The sequence below is a fragment of the Amblyomma mixtum genome, chromosome 8 (assembly GCF_055824585.1).
Source record: "Amblyomma mixtum isolate Tamu chromosome 8, ASM5582458v1, whole genome shotgun sequence".
In the NCBI taxonomy this organism is placed as follows: domain Eukaryota; kingdom Metazoa; phylum Arthropoda; class Arachnida; order Ixodida; family Ixodidae; genus Amblyomma; species Amblyomma mixtum.
The window spans coordinates 108892199-108912671 of NC_143019.1; the positions used below are offsets into that span (position 1 = coordinate 108892199).

At 45.0% G+C, this 20473-nt stretch overlaps 1 protein-coding gene across 2 annotated transcripts in view; it reads left to right on the plus strand.

Annotated features, from left to right (window-relative positions):
* Positions 1-20473, plus strand: part of LOC149333851 (uncharacterized) — a 72512-nt gene that overhangs the window by 49619 nt on the left and 2420 nt on the right. The window contains exons 6-7 of one of the 2 annotated variants that reach the window (XM_089558820.1): positions 12557-12675; positions 16267-16489. In XM_089558820.1, coding sequence (XP_089414946.1) covers positions 12557-12675; positions 16267-16489 — 342 coding nt within the window. Of the gene's footprint in view, positions 1-4243; positions 5410-12556; positions 12676-16266; positions 16490-20473 lie in introns of those variants that run through there. The other variant, XM_089558819.1, reaches the window with a different exon arrangement.

Below are 20473 nucleotides of genomic sequence, written 5' to 3' on the forward strand. Positions count from 1 at the left end.
AAGTGAAGCACGCTTGCTGGTCGTCTGGCTGTTCAGCCAGTGGTTGTAATGCTTTCGCAGCCTATCCTCAAACGGCTTGTTGATAGCAACATTGAGCGGTTTTAGCTGGCCTGTCATACCTTTGGGTATTACCGCAATGGCTGTACCGCTTTCCGAAAGCACAGACTTCACGGTATCTGTCAAGTGGCAGTGGTAGGCGTCAAGAACCAGGAGTGACTCTTTGAACAACAGGGCCCCAGCACGACGTTGCCAAATAATCTTCACCCAATCTCTGACAAGGGCACCACTCATCCATCCATTCTCATGAGCGTGCATGAAGACGGTTTTAGAAAACCTCTCCGGCTGGAAGTGCCTTCCGCCTAAAAATGTTGTAGGCCGGCAGTTTTCGCCCATTGGCCATGCAACATAACATCACGGTAGTACATTGCTTCTCGTACCCAACAGTTCTTACTTTCACCTGTTTTGCACCGTTCTCATTGACTGTGTATGCCACAGGCATGTTGAAATACATCATCATCATCATCGTGAGCCTGACTATGCCCACTGCAGGGCAAAGGCCTCTCCCATGTGTCTCCAGTTAACCCTGTCCATCGCCAGTTGCGGCCATCGTATCATCCCAAACTTCTTAATCTCATCCGCCCACCTAACTTTCTGCCACCCCCTGCTACGTTTGCCTTCTCTTGGAATCCACTTCGTTGCCCTTAAGGACCAGTGGTTATCTTGCCTTCGCATTACATGCCCTGCCCAAGCCCATTTCTTCCTCTTGATTTCGACTAGGATGTCATTAACCCACGTTTGTTCCCTCACTCACTCCTCCCACTTCCGATCTCTTAACGTTACACCTATCATATCATATCAAAATACACCAAGGTCTAATCGGCGTTGCCGATTTGGCCCAGTCTGTAGTCCTTTCCTAGCCGCTTCTCGATAACGAAGTGCTGGAGTGTGACCAGCTTCTGCTCAAAGTCAGGGGGTAGGTTTTGGCACACGGAAGTCCACCGTTGGAGGCTGAATCCGAAACGCTTAATGAAACGAGTGGACCCAGCCCCTGCTGGCCTTAAATTGGGTCTGTGCGGCACCTCTAATGTTTGCGATCTCCCTCGCCTTCGCCTGTATTATCTCCGTTGTCACAGGCATTGCACTTTCCCTGTGCTTCCTGATAAAGTCGGCGACATCCCTCTCCACCTCGTGGTGTCATCCGCTGTTGGGTCCAGGGAAGGCCGTTCGTTTTGCAGCACAATTGAAAACCTTGTTCCGCTGCTTCCGCCACTGGCGCACGTTATTCTCGTCTACACCGAAGTCGCGCTGGGCTTGTAGGTTTGAAGTTCTCTCCGCCTCCAAAACTACTTTCCGCTTAAAAGCCGTGGTGTAATGGCATCGCTTGGTGCTGCCATTGTGCCGCAAACACGGGTGTCTCTCGAGGTCACGCGGCGATGAGCACAATCAAGCACAGAATGGCAAGACCTTTGTTCACAGCATTCGAACAAGCAAAATAGAGCCTGCATACCTGCAAGCTACGAATCTTGTCACGAGGTGGCGCTACGTGTCTTGTGGTTGCGGGCAAATCGCATCCTCAAATCTAAGCCGACCCCCGACTTTCATTAACGAGTTAAAAAAAGTACCGGCTTAGATTCGAGTAAATACGTTAATGATTGGTCATTTGTAAAGAGCAACCTGGACGGCACGAGGCCCACTGCTGGGAGCACCTGCCATCGCAGGGCAGTGGCACATTGCTTAAAGGGCAGCTGCAGCACTTTTTTGAGAATTTCGCGATATTCAAAAATTGAAATCTATGTAGGCTGTAGGTAAAGCATGCCAAGTGTTTTTGCACTAGCATTTAAAATAGTGACGTAATTGACGATTGAATTTTGCGCTTCTCCTCAATACACCGGAGCAGTGCAGGGAAACTTAGCGTGACGTCAAAGAAGGTATGATTTCAAATTACCGCTGTCGTTCGCCACACCCTGCCCTGACGCGTTAGACGCTGTCAAACAACTCTCGGCAGGGTTCGCCTTCGGTGACGTTGGTTTTTTTCTTCAAAGCAGGCGTTTGTGCGCTGAAAATATACCGATACCTTCAATGACGTCATCATGCGCCCCCCACTTGTCGTTGTGCGCTGCGGAGAAGCTTGAAGGGCGTCCGGATTTTAATCAGCGATTACTTCACCATTTCAAGTGCTAGCCCAAAAAGACTTCGCATGCTTTACCTGCAAGTTTCACACATTCGACCCTCTTAAGCTCGTTGATTTCTAAAACTTATGCAGTTTCCCTTTAACCACTGTGCTAGGCAGGGTATGAGGACTCCCAAGGATCTATAAATATGGATATATATGTAGAAAGACCTTCTACATATATGGGAGTTAACCCAATACGCTATCACATCATGCCTTTAGGGCGGAGCTTGAGCCCCCCCCCCCCCAGTTTTTTAAGGCGGAAGCCTTTATTGCCTCATCGTTGTAAGCAGTTGTTGTCGACAGAAATGTCACGCTTTTCAATTGGTCGTAATGGTTGTGATGTCACAGTGCATGAATTTCAAACGGGGCCAATTGTATTTTGGCTAGTAACCATGCAATGCATTAAAGGGATGGTATAGAGATGCTCCAAGTGAAATAAATAAATAAATAAAACCGAGTAGGAAATTAGTCGAGTTAGGGAATTGAACCAGGGTCTCGGGAGTGCGAGACGAGCACGCTAACCACTCCACCATGCCAGCTCGATGGTTTGGAATGAACAAAGGTGCGTCTAGTGAATACAGTGTCTTCATTCTCTCCCATCTTCCTCCCTTCCTGTTACGGAGAGGTTTAGGTGTCCACCCAGATATGCCAGAGAGATACATTTCCTTTCCTTAAAAATCAATTTACCAACGAGCAAGGCGTAGAATGGCATTCTGTGGACTCCCTGGCAGCGTTTCAAGACACTGTCGCGTTCCACTCTTAGAGGCGAAGCTTAACATCTTAACCACACATTAGTGACACAAACAGCAACACTGCGCTTAAGGCTTTCGCCTCACCACACTTTAGGTCAGCAAAGTGCCCCCCTGAATTTGTCAGTTCTCTCTGTGGGATTGCAAGCTACGGCCATATCGTTTCTATACTTGTCGAGTCAGTCATGGTTAGATGCTTGCGGTGGCTGAAGTTTTTTTGCAAGCGCTGTTGTAATGAAAAATTCTTTTTGAGGATGGCATGTGTACACTTTCTGCCATAAATGGTATGGAATGTCAGGTTGTGTGCCAAAGACAGCCTGAAGATATCTTTTGTATGGGTAAACCAATTTGGACAGCATAGCTGCTTAGACACAGCATGCTTTTTCAGTGTCTGGCATGGTAGGCAGGTCAGTTTGGTTGTCATTTACTCTGCTGGAAGCCTCAGTTCATTGCTGCAACTGAGAGCACTCTTTGTTTGCCATCCTTACCATTCCCTGACTTTTTGACCAGTTTTTCTGGCGTGCAGGCAAATCTCTCTGGAACAAAAGTGCAGTCCTCTTTTAACGATACCATATATAATGATACATCGGTTATAACAGTATCATAACAGATTTTGTGGAATTTTAAAATATGCATTGTTCCTATGGATAAATCGTGTACAGTAGAATGTGTGTTAAGAATACGGTTATTTGGTGATGATAGGGTCTTGCGAAATTCCCCGGCTGGAGTGTACTGTGTGCAATGTGCGGAATTTTGGATGATCCAAACGTGCGAGCTGCAACTACACCCTCGAGTTCTAAGCACAGTCCAAGCACTGACTCTTTAATGGGCCTAATGGGTGACACACTGATTACTATAGTGCATTAGAGAGTCAAATAAATCTTTTTTTTTTTTTGTAAAACCTTTTTTTTTTAGTGCTTACTTGTTTTCTATCTGACGGATGCAAATCAGGATGCGTGCGGGTGGTTTCGGGAAGCCTTTGTTTTATCTGTCCAGATATAGCCGCATTTGGTTCTAATACTCAAATTTTTCAATTTCTCGTCATCATTGTAAGTGTAGTGAGCAAAATACTTTGCGTGCTCAACTGTCTCGATTGGAATTGAAGGAACTCACAAGGGTAGCCATTTCTATTGGGTTCAACACAGTTTAACACGCAGAGTACTGTACAGAACTGGAGAAGTCATGTTACTTTTCGCTGTGCTGGTACGTTCTGCCATTTGCGCAGTAATTTTTGCTGCATGGATACAGAACAAACGTGCATGCATAGCATTAACTGACAAGGCAAGGTAGGGGAGGTACATGTACTGTGTTTTTCTTTCAGACTGTTTGCGGAAGTATGTTGACGCCCACCCCAGAGCAGATGTGCAAAGAGAATCCAGGGTCGCTGCATCTCGCCAGTACCTGCGGGGCTTCTTCACTGAGGCTGGGCGGCACGGAAAGCGGAAGAAGCCCCGGCAAGCCGAACCGCCCCAATAAAGCGGGTTGCTTCTAATGCCGCTCATTGTGTGTTTCAGTTTGGCTAGATTGTTTCACCAGATGAGCCATTCCTGATGCCATCCAGGCGAATGGAAGCTGCTAGCTAGCGTGCTCATGGCAGCCTGCCTTTGCCAGTAATGAAACTGGGCACTTGCCAACCTCGTTCACTAACCAACCCTAACTATCACTGCTTACACGAACGATAATTCCGTGTCCACTACGCTGTCCACCTTGCCACTATTCCGCCATCCATCCACCATGCCATCATACCCACTGCAGTAATCCCCCGTGATGGCGGTTTCTGTTGAAACCACGATAAGCAAGATTTCTGATGTGCTGTAATTGTCCTTTTTCGTTTACTTGTGCTGCTGCCTGTCAGGTAGCGCTGGTATTTGATGACCATTCACAGTCTGTATTGGTCTTATGGTTTTTTTTTGCTCACTCGATCATGTACTAAGTGTATGATTGTATTAAGGAATACTTTGAGACGTGTTTGAACACATGTTTTGAAGGCCAGAGTTGGCTATCTTCCGTCTTCTGTTTTTCACTCGATGTGATTCCGCATATGAATGCTGATTTCTTGTCTTTTATACCTGATTGCTGGCTTTTCTATTATTGTGTTGTTGACTTGCATCTTTGTTGTTTATAAATACACTCCTGTAACAGTCCCAAGAAGGGACTAAGAGTATGTTCAAATAAATAAATAAATAATAAATAAGAATGGTAGGGTACTGAGCGAGAGTGACCTCTCTTCCAGATAGCCGAACACAGAGTTTTACACGATGCAAGTTACGCGTGATCGACCTTGCTTGGCTGGGCTCTTTTTCGTGGGCTACTCCGTCACGCGTTAAAAACGGCACATAGTACTTGTCCGTTTGGTCTCGTTGCTTGAGTAAGTGTGGACGAAGTCTGGGTGCCAAGGTGACGTAGATGATGTTCCTGCCCATCATTGAATAAAAAGATTTTGTAGTGGGCATTTCTTTGCACCCAGCATCTGATACGGGATGCCATGGTTTTGTATTAAGGTGAAAGCTTTTAATGCTTCATCGTTGTCGACAGAAGGTTGTCAGCAGAGGTGTCACGCTTTTCGGTTGGTCGAAATGGTTATGACGTCAGAGTGCGCGGATTCACTGTAATGAGGTCACCCACGGATGCCTGACACCCCCTTTTGGAGCATACGACAACTAATAAAATAGTTGTCGCCCGCTCCGACAGGGGGCGTAAGGCATCCGTGGGTGACCACATCACTGCGAACAGAGCCGTGGATACAACCAAACTCATCGAAGCAGAGAGAGAGTCGTGCTAAAGAAGCAGTCAAAGTGTGTTGTAATGTGTAGTCAAAGTGCGTAGTCAAATAAAGCACTAGTACAGCACAAACAGTCTCGCAGTCAGTGCCAAATAGTGCGCCAGGAAAGGCTTTTGCCTTGAAGCACTTTAGAAAGCCAAAGCTCTCCCTGAATTTTTTCGTCTCCAAGACTACTCGTGGGCTCGCATTCTGACCCATGGCGCTGTAGATTGCTGGGAAGCCCTTTCTTTCCATCTCGTTCTTTCTTATGTGCATTTCTTTCGAAAATAAAACCAGTCTGCTTCGAACTTCTGTGCTGTGAACGTGTGTCTCATTCTACCTCCTGGCTGGCGAGTTTCATCATACAGTGCATATATGTTTAATCTTAGTAGCTCACCCGTAGCTGTTGAAAAGTGCTTCCCGCACAGTTTTGATGGTTCGACAGTCCCTAAGGACGGCTGTGATCGTCCTATTGCCAAAGATCTTTTATCCATGCTTCGTGGTGAAGCCTTCCCAGTGGGCACTAAAACTTCCTTGGACGTCCCATGGACGTCCTACATGTCCACACATGTTACGCTACAAAAGTAGCGGTCATGAAGGCCTATTCAACAATGTCCAGCACGATGAATGCAACAGTAGTGGCAGCTCATGCTGTCAGTTTGTTACTCTCTGTTTCAGTGCGTTTTGTAGTTCTTCCTCTAGGGCTTGGCGCATGTGCAGTCGCATCATGAAAAAGGCAGGTTGTTACCTAGGTTGAAAACGATTTTCAAGCCTAATTTATATGCCCAAAACATCTAAGAATGGGATTTCTGGCTGAGTTAAATGCGTTATCACCGCTACGTTTGAGCACATACATTCGAAGTCTAAGATATTTTTGAGATAGGTAATATGAAAGCAACAGCCACTTTCCATGACTGCCGGTCACTTGTGAGAACAAAGTATCAAACTGATTCGAGGCACCCATTTGTCCATTCTGTTGTGAGACCCAGCACCATGCAACATTCGACCTAATATCTTGCTGAGAACTTTTCACCGGCGAGAACAGCTGTGCTTAAAGGTTCTGAGTTCTTTCTTCTGCTAATGATTTAAAAGGTTTTCTGTTCTCATAATTACCTGATACACAGGACTGTTGCACACGCGTGTAAATGTGCTCGGTCAGCAAAAAGAGAAAAGGGACTCAGTGTACAAACGATCGCATTGCGGGTTTGTCCTACGCTGGCATAAAATAACCACCTTATTTTTTTGTGAACGCATAATAAAATATGCATGAAATTGCCGCAGTATTTCAGCTATCGGCACCAGCAGAATGTTATGCGTCCGTTCAATTCGCGTGCACTACGTGAACTGGTTCTTGCGGTGCTCATCATCATCATCAGTCTGACTACGCCCCCTGCAGGGCAGAGGCCTCTCCCATGTCTCTCCAATTAACCCTGTCCTTTGTCAGCTGCGGCCACCGTATTCGCGCAAATTTCTTAATGGCGCCCTCTGCATGACACCATTCATGAAAAAAAAAGGGCACACGTTGTGCAGGTCTGGTTCAGGAAAAGTGCGCACCTCTTCAGTAGCTAGTGCTGAACTCGTGCTGCTGCAAATGATAACTTGCGCATTGTGATAGAAGGTGAAGAGATTCAGGTCACTGTTCCACTTGTCGGTGGGAACGGCGCCCTAGTTCACTATGAAAGCGGCTACACCTACTCTACAAAGCAAACGTGCATTGTTTTGTGCAGGCTTCCATGAGGTGCACACGCATTAAGGCTGGTTCATGACAACACTTCATTTGCATTTTGAAAATTCTTCATACAGTTCAGAATGTTGGCGGCTGTTGACGTGGGTGGCACACAGCTGGCTGCAAATGGTGACGCCAAGGCTAACAGACTATGAGGCCTGCACTCGACCATTCGTTTTGGAAGCAGGCAGTGTCAAGCTGCTCTTGATCCGCCAGAGCTGGCGCTGCACATAATTGTCACCACCGCAGAACTTTACGGAACTGGTGCAGCAAGTGCAGCTATATTAAACAAAATTACAAGTAGTTCTTGCAGTTTAAGCTATACATTAAGCTGGATCTATTGCTCGGGTCGCTATCACGATTGTCTTTGGGTAATGCCCATGTCAAGTACACTAAACAGAGATATTCTGAGATGATTTGACGCTTTTTAGGCTTTGCACTCAACTGGTAGATGGCTAGCACTGTGTGCAGACCATTTGATGCGGAGATTACTCAGATATTTTCAATCATATCCCTACAGGACGGAGAGGAAATGTCAGTCGGCAGTGTTACAGTGGATATACGCTATCGAAACATTCTACAAGCCGCATAGTAAGAGGGTATTTTTTTTAGATGATGCGAATGCGCAGTCACGTGACACAGCAGTTGGCTAATGCACAACAGTCGGATAATGGCTACACTCAGTCACTGTCCACATGAATGCATTGGCTGAACACGCAGCTTTCCCGCTGGAGTTGGTATGTTGACTATAGGTTACACCCCATAAAGTGTTACTACTGATGAACGATTGGCACGGTTGCCGATAGCACCATGGCCCACCTGAACTGAATGTTGACAACAGGTGTATAATCTGAGTAGGAGTGACGGGTGCGTTAAATACCTTTTGGTAGCAGTGTTTGTCGAAGATGCCCTTTCTCTGGCGCACTGCAACAGTGACATCGAAGGGGCTTTAGGGAACATTGTCATATGCTCCATGATTGTGGCAACCTGTCCCTAGGAAGTATAAATGGTTTGCATGCCATATGGTGTTTTACCGAGAGGTATGGTCAGACGGCACCTGCATTTCCACTGAAGCCAGAGTTGAAACCTTTTGGTCGACTGCCACGGTTTTGGAAGAGGGGTTGCCGTTCTGTGAGGAGTCACTGGAGAGGGAGTGGATAGAGGTAGTGCGTATGTGCTTGAGGTGTGGCGAGGAACGGACTTCGTGGCTTCGCGAAGGCCATATATGTGTGTACACTGATGGAAGACAGCTTGAGATTTGTTTACATTTCCGGGTGCATTTTGTAAATGTCAGGACTCAAAATGATGTTGCTTCAGTGGGTTGGGTGCGATGTCAATAACCCCGTGTTCTCAAAATCGATGCGATATGATCCAAGTCCTCGGAATGCTCTGCAATCACAATGCACTTTTAGTCAAAGTTGTGCTTTTCATCTGTCTGAAGAAATAGCAGTTTCTGTCTCAATAGTCTTGCTTGAAGAATGTTCCATTTGTTTTTTTTTTTGTTTTTTACTTTTATGTGCTATGACTATTATTGCCGATCCCCACTGTTATGTTATATGTTTTCCCTCTGATACGTTTTCCGAAGCCAGCCCACCTGTATAGCTCCTACAGAAACCCACGCAATACAAACTTGGCTGAGACAGCGATATTTGGTAAGCAGCTTCCCGCATTGTACTTCCTGAATTTGAGCCTATGCTGGCACTTCGACAACCTGTGTTTAAAAGCGTAGCTTTTTGGGCTTGTTGGTGCATGATCATAGCGATATAATAGCGCAGAGTAGGACAGGACACACGAAGAAGACACGAACAACACGAGCGTTAACTTCCAACAAAATTTTTATTTCACACATGCAACATATTTAACACCAAAACCACGTCATCACCTGTGCTGTGCTATCAGTAACGTTGTCTGAGAAATAATAGCTCTCTTTATCCGATAAAAAGATAGAAGGAGTGCTTATACATGTCTCTCTCGAAGAATTTATCCTCTCTGCTTCATTCATTAACCGCGTGGTCATGTCCCTACTTTTTGCAAGGACAGCAGTTTTCTCAAAAAATGGTTTGCATGTTTTAAATTCGCATAAATGAATGTGATCAACAAGTGATTTCTCTTTCCCGTTCTTGACGTCGCGTGCATGTTCCATCAATCGCTGATTGAGGCATCTCCCCGTCTGGCCGATGTAATGGCCTCCGCATGATAACGGTATTTTATACACGACACCTTCAATGCATGACACGTACAGCTTCTGATGACGAGTCGTGCATCCACGTGTTCTGTTGCTGTTGCTTTTCCCAATCTTCCAATAGCACAATAGCACAGCACAGATGATGACGTGGTTTTGGTGTTAAATATGTTGCATGTGTGAAATAAAAATTTTGTTGGAAGTTAGCGCTCGTGTTGTTTGTGTCTTCTTCGTGTGTCCTGTCCTACTCTGCGCTATTATATCGCTATGAACCTGTGTTTGACAGCAGGACTCAATACTTCGTTGTTGTTTGGCCGCCATTGTTATTGGCTGCATCTACACACTGCATCTACACCGAGACAACACACACTTATGGGTGCCGTGAGTTTTGTTGCAACTGTTGATGCAGCTCCGTTGGCTCAACGAGACAAGTGCATTGCGTTGGTTGGCTTTGAGATCTTCGGTTCTGTCATCTGCCTTTTTCTTCACTCCTGCAGCTTATAAGGCACACTTTTAAGATTGCAATGAATGAGGATTGTGTAGGATTACAGTGGCAGCTCTAAATATAGTACAGAAGCGCACTCTGGCTGTAACATCTCCCGCTCCATGCACCCTCTGTCGTCGGCACTCCCTCCCCTCCAGTGACTGCTGCTTAGGCAGATGGAGAGCCATTTCAGGGTGTTCTGGACATGTGCAGAACAATCTCGAGAGGCACAAAACGTTGCTAACCCTAGAGAATCGTACTGTGCTTAAAAGAAACTGTAAAAAAAAAGGCAGAAAATGATGCGAGATTTTTTTCTTCACATGCTGTGTTTAGCTACTACTGCGTTTGCCAGCTATATTAGAATATTAGTTTGGTTTATGGTTTATGGGGGCTTAACGTCCCAAAGTGACTCAGGCTATAAGAGACGCCATAGTAAAAGACTGGAAATTTCGACCTTAACGTGCACTGACATCTCACAGTACACGGGCCTCTAGAATTTCGCCTCCATCGAAATGGGACCGCCGTGGCCAGGATTGAACCCACGTCTTTTGGGTCAGCAGCCGAGCACCGTAACCACTGAGCCACCGCGGTGGCTATATTGGGATACAACTTTAAAAAGCAGCAGTTGGTAACGTTACACTGGGCGATGGTCCGCGGCATTCTGTTTTGTTCTGCTACCTAATTGCAACAGTAAATGAAATCAGCTTTTCATTTTTGACCATATAAAACAAGCCAGGTATCAAAATTCTAGAGCTTGTAGTTTTTTTCCTGGGATTAGCTACTTGTTTAAGTAAAAAGAAAAGTTTCAACAGCAGTCTATTTTTTTGTCATGTACGAATTCTGTGTGGTGGTACCAAATGTGGGCAGCGCTTCACTGCGGACTTAAGTTGTATCTGACTCTAGTGGGTTCCTCTTCCAAGGTCTCGTGAACAACGTAACAGTGGCTTCTACCCAGTACAAATGAACTGGTTCAAGACGTTTTTAGATGTTTAAGTGGCAAGCCAACTTTCATCAGCGCCTGCTCTGGATGCATCTGTAGCTATTCCAAATTGGTATTTTGCTTGCTCTAAGCCCTGTTCTGAAACATGAAATGCTGCTTCTATCACTGATGGAGTCACCGCTTTGGGAGACGTTAGTCTTGAAATTGTTAAAAAAAAAAGCGAAAATTTCGATTTTTCAAGAAAGGCATATTCAGACTAAATATAATCTAAAGTACCTAGATACAAAGTTTGGATATCTAATTCAATCTCCAACTACTAAAAATTGATACATTTGAAACCTCCAAAGCTCTGAAATGGCGATTTCGGGGCAAAATGGGGCAGAACTTCGCAACCGTCGCAGCCTTGTCTCCAGTGGCTGCCATCTTGGCTTTGTTCGAAAGCTGGCACTCTTTCCTACATCCTGGTACTGCTCACTGTTGTGTCTTTTGACAGGTATGACTTCATGAATTATAGTGCTGTAGTGCAGTGCCACTGTTACTGCTTAGCCCTTTCGCGCAAATATGCGGCTTGTACAAATGCATGTAGGGGTGTGCTCCTCTCTCAGGCTAGTCATAGGCTTTTTAGGTGCTGGTTTGGTTTGGTTTATTGGGGTTTAACGTCCCAAAGCGACTGAGGCTATGAGAGACGCCACGTCCTAGTTGTTGATATAGAGGTATTAGTACTTGTTCAATTTGTAGTCAGTTTGGTGCTAACACTAATAAATTCAGCTTTTAGCTACACTATTCATGTTTAAATCTGCTTTTGAACAAGTAGCATTTCCACAACCGCATTCTCCATTTCATACATAGAAGTCAATGCTGTCAAAGCTTGTGCGCCTGTTTGCACAGTTTAAGTCTGCTCCCAAAAAGTAGTCCACCATGCAACCAAATTGAACTCATGCATATATCGCTGTGATGAATCTCAAGTACTGTTACTGGCAACCTCCTACACTTAGTTTTACCTCCTGTCACATTTTTGTCCTTCGCCTCCTCGAGACTTCAAGAAGTAAGAATGACATGTGGCAGTAGGATACGGAGCTGGTGGGACGAATCACTCTTTCTCGATCTACGCCTAAAAAGTAGTTCACGCTCAGTCAAAATTATAGCCAGAGGACTGGAACACTGGGTGCCTCACAGCTTTGACTGTGATTTTCAATGCTACCATTTTATTTTATACCGCTCCTTGTTTTCATCCAAACACTCGCCAAGGTTTTGAGAAGGAAATTGATATGTGGCTTAGTAGTATGGTTTCATGAATGCACTCATTCTGCAGTCTTCGCTGCGTTGCTTCCTATATATGAAATAGAGTATGACTGCTGGCTTGATATGCTTCTGCACAAGGTTTTTCATATTTCGGCATATTTTATTGTGTTCACATTTATGAATGTTGGGCCTTGTGCAAAAGGATTTAGTGTTCCGGTCACATGCAGAAATGTAGACTCAGTGCCTTATTTGGGTACGCTTTTTAAAAAAAAGTACAGTTCAGTGGTTCTTTCCCACAGCTCAGCCGGAACCGGGTGAAACCAGCATGGCTGACCAACCCGAGGGTGCAGATGACGCAAGCATCGAAGAATCCGATGATGGCCTACCAAAGGTTGGGTCTCTTGGACCAGATGGAAAGGTATTGACCTGGATTCAGTTTATTTTATTCGTGAGTTACTGTGGGCTTCAGAGTCCGAGCAGGAGGGCAGTGCAGTGGGAAAGAGCATAACACAAATGACTGCGCAACCGTAATGTGAAAGGACAAGCTAGAGAAAACATTAGAAACGCATACAATCGAGCACGGATATATCAAACTTGGATATTTCGAATTACCGGCCATTTCGAGCTCATAGATTCTGATCCCTTTAAAAATCCAGTGTACAAGTACAGAAAAGTCGCGCTGTATATTAAACTGAAACTTCAGTGGTTTTTAGATATTTTGAAATTCTCTTATCAGCTCTCTTCGATCACTTTAATAAAATGGAGAGTTGAGCTAGTTGGTACATACTGCTGGAAAAAAAAAAACAGCGCTGAGACGAGGGACAAAGAAAAAAGGCAACAGGACCAGCGCTGACTATCTATCAACTGAACGTTTATTAGAAACAACACGCAATATATATTCCATCGACAACCAAGAGCGCATGCCAACACCAAAAGCTATAGTGATACATCAATCACTTGAACCAAGATACTTTAGTTCACAGTCATGAACTTTTACAGAGGCAGTGCTCACTCATGAGTCAATCACTTTCCGCGCATGCAGAGACAGGGTCGGCTGCATGGCCTTTTGCACCTGCTGGCAGTGCTAGTGCTGTGAAACCATGTGATAGGGTCAACTTTGGGTACGCTTGAGGATGGCCTTCGGCCTCTTGCACTGAATTTTCTACGCCAGATTCCTGTAATACGATGACGCTTACCTAACTAAAGCTGAATGGCAGGTCTCACATGACATGCTTTGCTGCCAAAGGTGTCGCAGTAACCAACTGTACCTTAATTTTAAAGAGCGATTATTCTATGTGTAGTGTATTGTTGACAGGATTACACATCTCATAGTAGGCAATGGCTTGCTCCACAGCACTGTCCTCAGTGGCCTCGATGCGAATCACATTAAAGTTAGCAACACCCAGCGAGTGCCGATCTGCCAGCATGCCAGTGGGCGGCACGTCTCTGCAAGAAGAGTGTCACTGGCGTTGGTGCAATGTGTTCTTGCTCCTAGGTTGCAGATAACATTATCAACTGCCATGTTTTATACATAGAACTATTTTGTAATCCCCTTCAAGTTCTAAATAGTATCTGGGTTCAGCTGTACAGGAATGCTAAACAAGGCCATTTTATAATCAAAGATTTGCTTACAGTGTGCTGGCGAAGTTCAAGTTTACTGATTGCATGAGATTGAATGAATTTGTGACAAATAATTACATATAAACGTCCCCCTTATGAAGCGCTGTACTGGGACCTCCTAGCTAATGAAACGAGATGTAAGATGACAGCAGTCATAATATAAAATTTGTGCACAGTATTGATTAGAATGCAATGCATCAAAACAAATAACAGCTAAAGACAGATATAGTAAACAGAAATACCAGGAAACTATGGATAAACAAATTGAAATAAGCATGAACGAATGAAATACAAGTAAGAACTGTACAAGACTAATTGTTAGAAAAGTGCAGCGTATGGGAAAAGAGAGCACTTGAATAAATTGGTGCTAGCAAAGTGTGGGGTAAGAGAGTAGTTGCGACTGTGTTAGATTCTTGGAAGCCTTACTATGGCACAAGATTAACAGTCGAGCCCACTTATAACAGCCGCAGTTATAACGAATGGTTGCTTATTATGTAAGAGTCAAAATATGCGTAAGGTCAGTGGGATTGCGTCTTAGCTACAATGAAAAAGCTGTGGTGGTGTAGCTCGGTTAGGACGCACGAAAAGGCGCCGGAAACTCGGCCCCACAGTTAAATATCTTGCGCTTCCATTAAGCGCGGTGATGGAAGAGCGTCTCTGGGTGTTCATGACGCCCTTCCTTGTGAAGAACATGGGGACCCAAAAACGTAATAAAGGAGAAGCGTTACATTGCCGACAGAACGACACAGTTTTGCCATATGCTGTCGAAAATGCATGCCTGGAAAGGACACACTATACTCCGTTTCATACATAGCAGGCGACGCCGTGAAGGTTGCTGAAGTAGTGCGTCCGCGAAACTATATTAGTCGGCCACGTATCATTCGTTCTTCTCGAAACTCCGGTCATTGTTTGGATGAATACAAAGAGCGGTATAAAACGATGAAGTAGCATTGAAATTGATGGTCGAAGCTATGAGGCACTCAGTGTTCGGCTTTCTAGCCATAATTTTCTCAGAGAGTGAACTACTTTTTGGGCGCAGATTTAGTAGGGGCAATTCGACCTACCAACTGCATATCATACCACCATGTGTACTTTTTGCTTCTCGAAATCTCGACGAGTTGCAGGACGAAAATGTTGCAAGAGGTAAAAAGAAGTCCAGGAGGTGCCAGTCATGGCACTTAAGATTTGTTGCTACGAAATATACATGAGTTTGCTTTGGTTTCATGGCGAACTACTTTTTGCGTGCGGACTCAGCCTGCGCGAACAGGTGCACTAGCTTTGGCAGCGTTGCCTGCTATGTATGAAACGGAGTAAAGTGCTGGCGGAAAACATGTCAAGCTTTTGCATAACGTCTTGCGGTGCACGTGGAGGAATGGTAGCAGCCGGCAGTGGCTGTTCGTCATTGACAAGTCTTATTTCGTTGGCCTTCATATTTATGGCTGCAGAATGAGAAATCCACTTAATACGAACGTCAGATACAGTGAACGCAATTTGGGCAACCGTCAGGTTTGTTACAGATGGGCTCTACCGTAACCCAGGTTTGTGGTTGAAGAACAAATGAAGAAATTTCGGCCAGGGCTGCAGTGTCAGGATTCCGTTGATTTTGTTAGTGCTCGGACTGAAAGCATTCCACCAGAATTTAAAAAAAATTAAGCAGACAGTTTTGCTTTACATTTTTTTGTGCACATTTATTTTAATGACAGTATGTTTATGTTAGTGGCAGTACACATTCATACTAACTTTGATGGTGTGCTGTGGAAGCTCAGTGGTTAGGGCTTTCAGCAACTGAGCCGGAGGACCCAGATTCAGTCCCAGCCATGGCGGCCATGTTTTCATGGAGGCATGACACAAAAGGTGCCCGTGTGCTAAGCAATGTCAATGCACATTAATGAGCCCCGGGCGGTCTAAATTAATCCGAAGCCCTCCACTCTGTCGCTCATTGCCCACGTCTTGCTTCGGCATGTTAAGTTTATAATTTAGCAAGTTTGGCCACAAGGAAATTCTAGTCTGCTGCGATGGTTTTTACATTCAGCTGCTCTTGAGCCCAATGTTTTAGATTCAATTCTGGTCATGGAGACCGCATTTTACATTGAGCTGTTGCTGAGCCCAACGTTTTGGATTGAATTCTGGTCATGGAGACTGCATTTAGATGAAGGCAAAAAAAAAAAACACCTCTGCGCATTCAGTGTTTGGCATGTAATTTTCTGGAGTAAAAGAAGTAAATTTGACTGCATTTCACTGCTGGCTGCCTAGAGTTGATGTGATGCAGTGGATAGCATTTTGTATTTGCTGTCGTTGGCCTGTGTGTGCAAACTGTAAATTATGGTGTCCGCACGGCAGCTGCAGCAGGTGCTTATCTTTTTGGTGTGATTGCGTGGGAATCTTTCAGGTCTACGCAGGAAATGATTTCTGGTTTCCCAAGCGAGTGTGGGATGATGTCTTCACCGCTCCTACTGACCCTGCATTTTGCTTCCGGGCTGCCAACCTCTTCTGGAAACCAGAGGAGCTCTTTGTACGTAGCGTAACCGGCAAGCTTTCAAACAGGGACGTAGCTCGTGGAACTGGAAAACCGAGGCAGCCGCTGACGCCCAAGAAGCTCTGCGCTCTGAAAGGTATGGCAGCTTTGCTGCATGGATGTCTTTTCATGGACTATAGACACCAAATTTTTTTAGCGTGCTTTTGCTTTGGAGTGTTGCGTAAGACTACAGTAAACATGGATAATCTTGTGAAATTCGCTTTCGCTCAGTAAGTAATGCGTAATTGCATTTTTTTCTCCAATCTAATTGAGATTTCGATTTCAGCAGTCGAAAGGGGGGTTGTGAAATCACAAGTAGCATATATGCCTAAATGTAGGACGGTCATTATTCTAACGGGAAGGTCACTTTTGTGGGTGCAAAAACGTTAAAAATTGGAGGCTTGGGCTCCACCTTAAGGCTATGACACAATAATGTTATGGGTTAATTTCCATATAGTATGCAGAATTGGTCATTGTCTATTTCACATTCATAGATTCCTGGTAGTCCTCATTCCCTTCCTAGCACAGTGGTGCAGCGATTAAACGATGCACCACCACCCTGTGATGGCAGGTGCTCCCAGCGGTGGGCCTTGAGTGGCCCAGATTGCTCATCCCGAGTGACCAATCATTAATTTCGCTGCCACCTGCCACTGTGGGCAGTTTACTCACTATCCGGTGGGCTGGTTGTGATGACTAGGGCCCGGAAATTTAGGCACTAAAGAACCTCGAAAGAGGCAGGCATCTAGGCTCTAAAAAATATTGAAATAGGCGCTGTAAAGCAAAAATAGGCGCTTTGAATAATACTCTTTATTCATAAGTACAAGATTCGTAAGTCAAGCACGGAGCATACGCAGTCCTAAACTGAAGCAATAAAGCGCATTCTCAGGTTTTAGAACTTGAAGCTCCTTCGATTTTCGCTAAGCATAGCCTTCTACTTTGAAAGGCTTCTTTTGACATCACATGAACTTAGTGGCGCGAACCTACAACATAAGAGTTGATAAAGGCTTAGGCCTTCAGGTGATGTGGCCGTATCATCTCCGTGCAGAAAGTCTCTGATTTGGGAAATTGTTTCTAGGCATCTATTTTTTTCTACGAATTGTTGCATCTTCGTAGAAGCAGTAGCGCCCTTTCCTTCCAGTCCCCGAAGTGCTGCTGGTACTTCTGCCACTGCCTTCAACGATTCATTGAGAGTACAGCCTTTTTCAATTTTGTCATCCTTTCCGTCATTTTTGAGAAGTTTGCATCAATGTATGTCAGGTCTCTTTCCAAACTCGCCTCTTGCTACACTTCGAGAGAAACAGTTCGTTTCACTGCGTTCAAGTTACAATTCGAGAAGAACGCTCGGCGAGACCCGCCCCTTTGTTGCGTGCATTGGCGCGCGCCTTTCACCATACATAGATGTCTCAAAATCGAAAAACGGCACCGAGGACCGAAGTACCGAATTTAGGCATTTATAGGCAAAAAGTGCGGTTAAACAGGTAGTATTTTCTAAAAAATGACAAAAAGGCAGGCAAGTGCATAAATCCCCCGTTTAGGCATTTATAGGCATGTTTAGGCAAATGCCTATATTTCCGGGCCCTAGTGATGACACTGCAAGATCACGTGACCAAGGTGGCCCACCTGCATCTAGGTTGCTCTCTGGGGACCACCTGCCACAGCCATGCCCGTGATTTTTTGTTCACAGCGCCAACAGCCATGACGCCAACACCGGATTTTCTGGTGAAAGGGGTCTTTAACGCTGTCACTTAAAAAAGTACCTGAATGTAACACGAGGAACGAGGCCGCAGTGTACTGAAAGTTGGATGGAAGTTTAAGAACAAAGGTACCTCTGAAATGGCTTTCCTGTGCCTTGTTGTTATAGGAAGGTGAGGCTGCCCTCAAGCCTTAAAAAACAATGGTAGTTGCTACCACTGGTACCATGCAAATATTTCGTACGCACCTCCTTTTTCAAGAGAGCTGCACAAAAGATTCTCAGATAGGAAAATAAAAACAGTGTCACCGCATCGTCACCACGTCGACCATGTGCTTTAGAGGTCTTGTCGCAATTTTGGAACTTCTGCCTTGCAGTCACTCAACCATGTAGTGAGTCGTGCCTCCCAGACGTTGGTGACCGTTCTCAGCATCATGTAAAGGAGTAGTTGTCTTACATACGGAGCTGTTGAAATATTTCACGGTGGTACATGAGTTCGATGTTGCTGGAAAGTGCACCAGATATTGAGGATAGAAGCGCGAACACTTTTTCATGCGCAGTAGCAATGCAAGCTGAATATTAGGAAGTGCAGTTTTATGCAAATTTTTTGGAAACGCTCCAATTTAACTTATCCTTACTCTTTATTTTCTGAGGACCTATTGCAAGTTGAATCTTATCGTTACCTTGGCATCACAATCAATAGCAAATTAACTTGGGTTGATCATATTACAAAGATCGCGGCCGACGCTTCACGTACACTCGGTTTTATTAGAAGATGACTTCCCTCTTCCCCCGCTAACATACGTAAACTGGCATATGAAACTTTTGTCCGTAGTAGGCTGGTGTATGCATCCGCGATCTGGAGTCCTCATCAGTCCGACCTAATTAACATGCTTGAAGCCGTCCAGAACCGTGCAGCCCGCTTCATATCGTCAACATACGACTTTCATTCCAGCGTAAGCTCCATTAAATCATCACTTGACCTCACTTCCTTAGCTCTCAGACGAAAAGTTGCGCGCCTTTGTTTGTTCCATAAGCTATAGTACTTCAATTTCCCCTATCTGCGTGGTTCCCTTATATCTCCTGCCTTTCATACATCGCACCGCCTTTTTAATTCAAATAGCGTTCAACGACTTCATGGCTCCACCAATGCTTTTAACAAATCCTTCTTTCCGACCGCAATTGAAGAATGGAACCTTCTGCCCGACTGACTAACAAATGGGCACGATGCGACAAGGTTTAAGGCGATGTTGTTAGATCACCTGGGTTGACATGTCTTTTTTTTCTTCGATTTGTGTTTATATGAAATCCTTTTTACTGTATTGAGTTTTGCTGCCCTAACCTTTTGCCGACGTGTGTGGTGCTTGTGGCCTAAAGGCATTTTTTACCTGCACTGTTCTAACTATCGCGTTCTTTGCTTCTCTTTATGTTCCTATATTGCATTGTTATATTTTTGTGACCTTTGTTTTCCACATCAACCTTGTATACGCTCCCCCCTTATGTAATACCCCGACAGGGGCCTTTAAGGGACAATAAATGATGATGATGATGATGCACCAGTAGAGGATTACTGGCACTGCAGACATTTAGAGCATCTGTTGAATTCGATTAGAACAAAATGAACACCTTTACCCCTCACGTGTTCTTGGGCGAAGCACTGAATTGACTCAGCGTCCAAGTGCTTATCCTTCGGTGCCCAGTTCCCCACTGCATCGCTGCTGCTGAAGTTTGTGATGTTCTTTGCTGGTCGCCATTGCCGAATGTTTGTGGCCTACAGCTGCCATTGGTCGGCCTATACTCTACTCCGTTTCACACATAGCAGGCAACACTGCCAAAGCTAGCATGCCTGTTCGCGCATGCCAAGTCCGCACGCAAAAAGTAGTTCACCATACAAGCAAAGCGAACACAAACCTATTTCCTAGTGACAAATGTTAAGTGCCGTGACTGGCACCTCCCGGACTTCGTTTTACCTCTTGCAACATTTTCGTCCTGCGACTCGTCGAGATTTCGAGAAGCAAAAAGTACACGTGGCGGTATGATACATGGTTGGTAGGGCGAATCACTTATACTAAATCCGCGCCCAAAAAGTAGTTCACACTCCGTGAAAATTATGGCCAGAGAGCCCGAACAGTGAGCACCTCACAGCTTCGACCGTGGTTTTCAATGCTACTACATCGTTTTATATCGGTCTTTGTATTTGTCCAAAGAATGACCGGAGTTTCGAGAAGAACGAATGATGCGTGGCGGAGCAATATAGTTTTGCGGACGCACTACTTCAGCAACCTCCGCAGTGTTGCCTGCTATGTTTGAAACGGAGTATATATTCTAGCTTTCTTTCTACATTCTAACTACTAAATGGGTACTGATACGGTGTTTCTGATGCAGTGCATT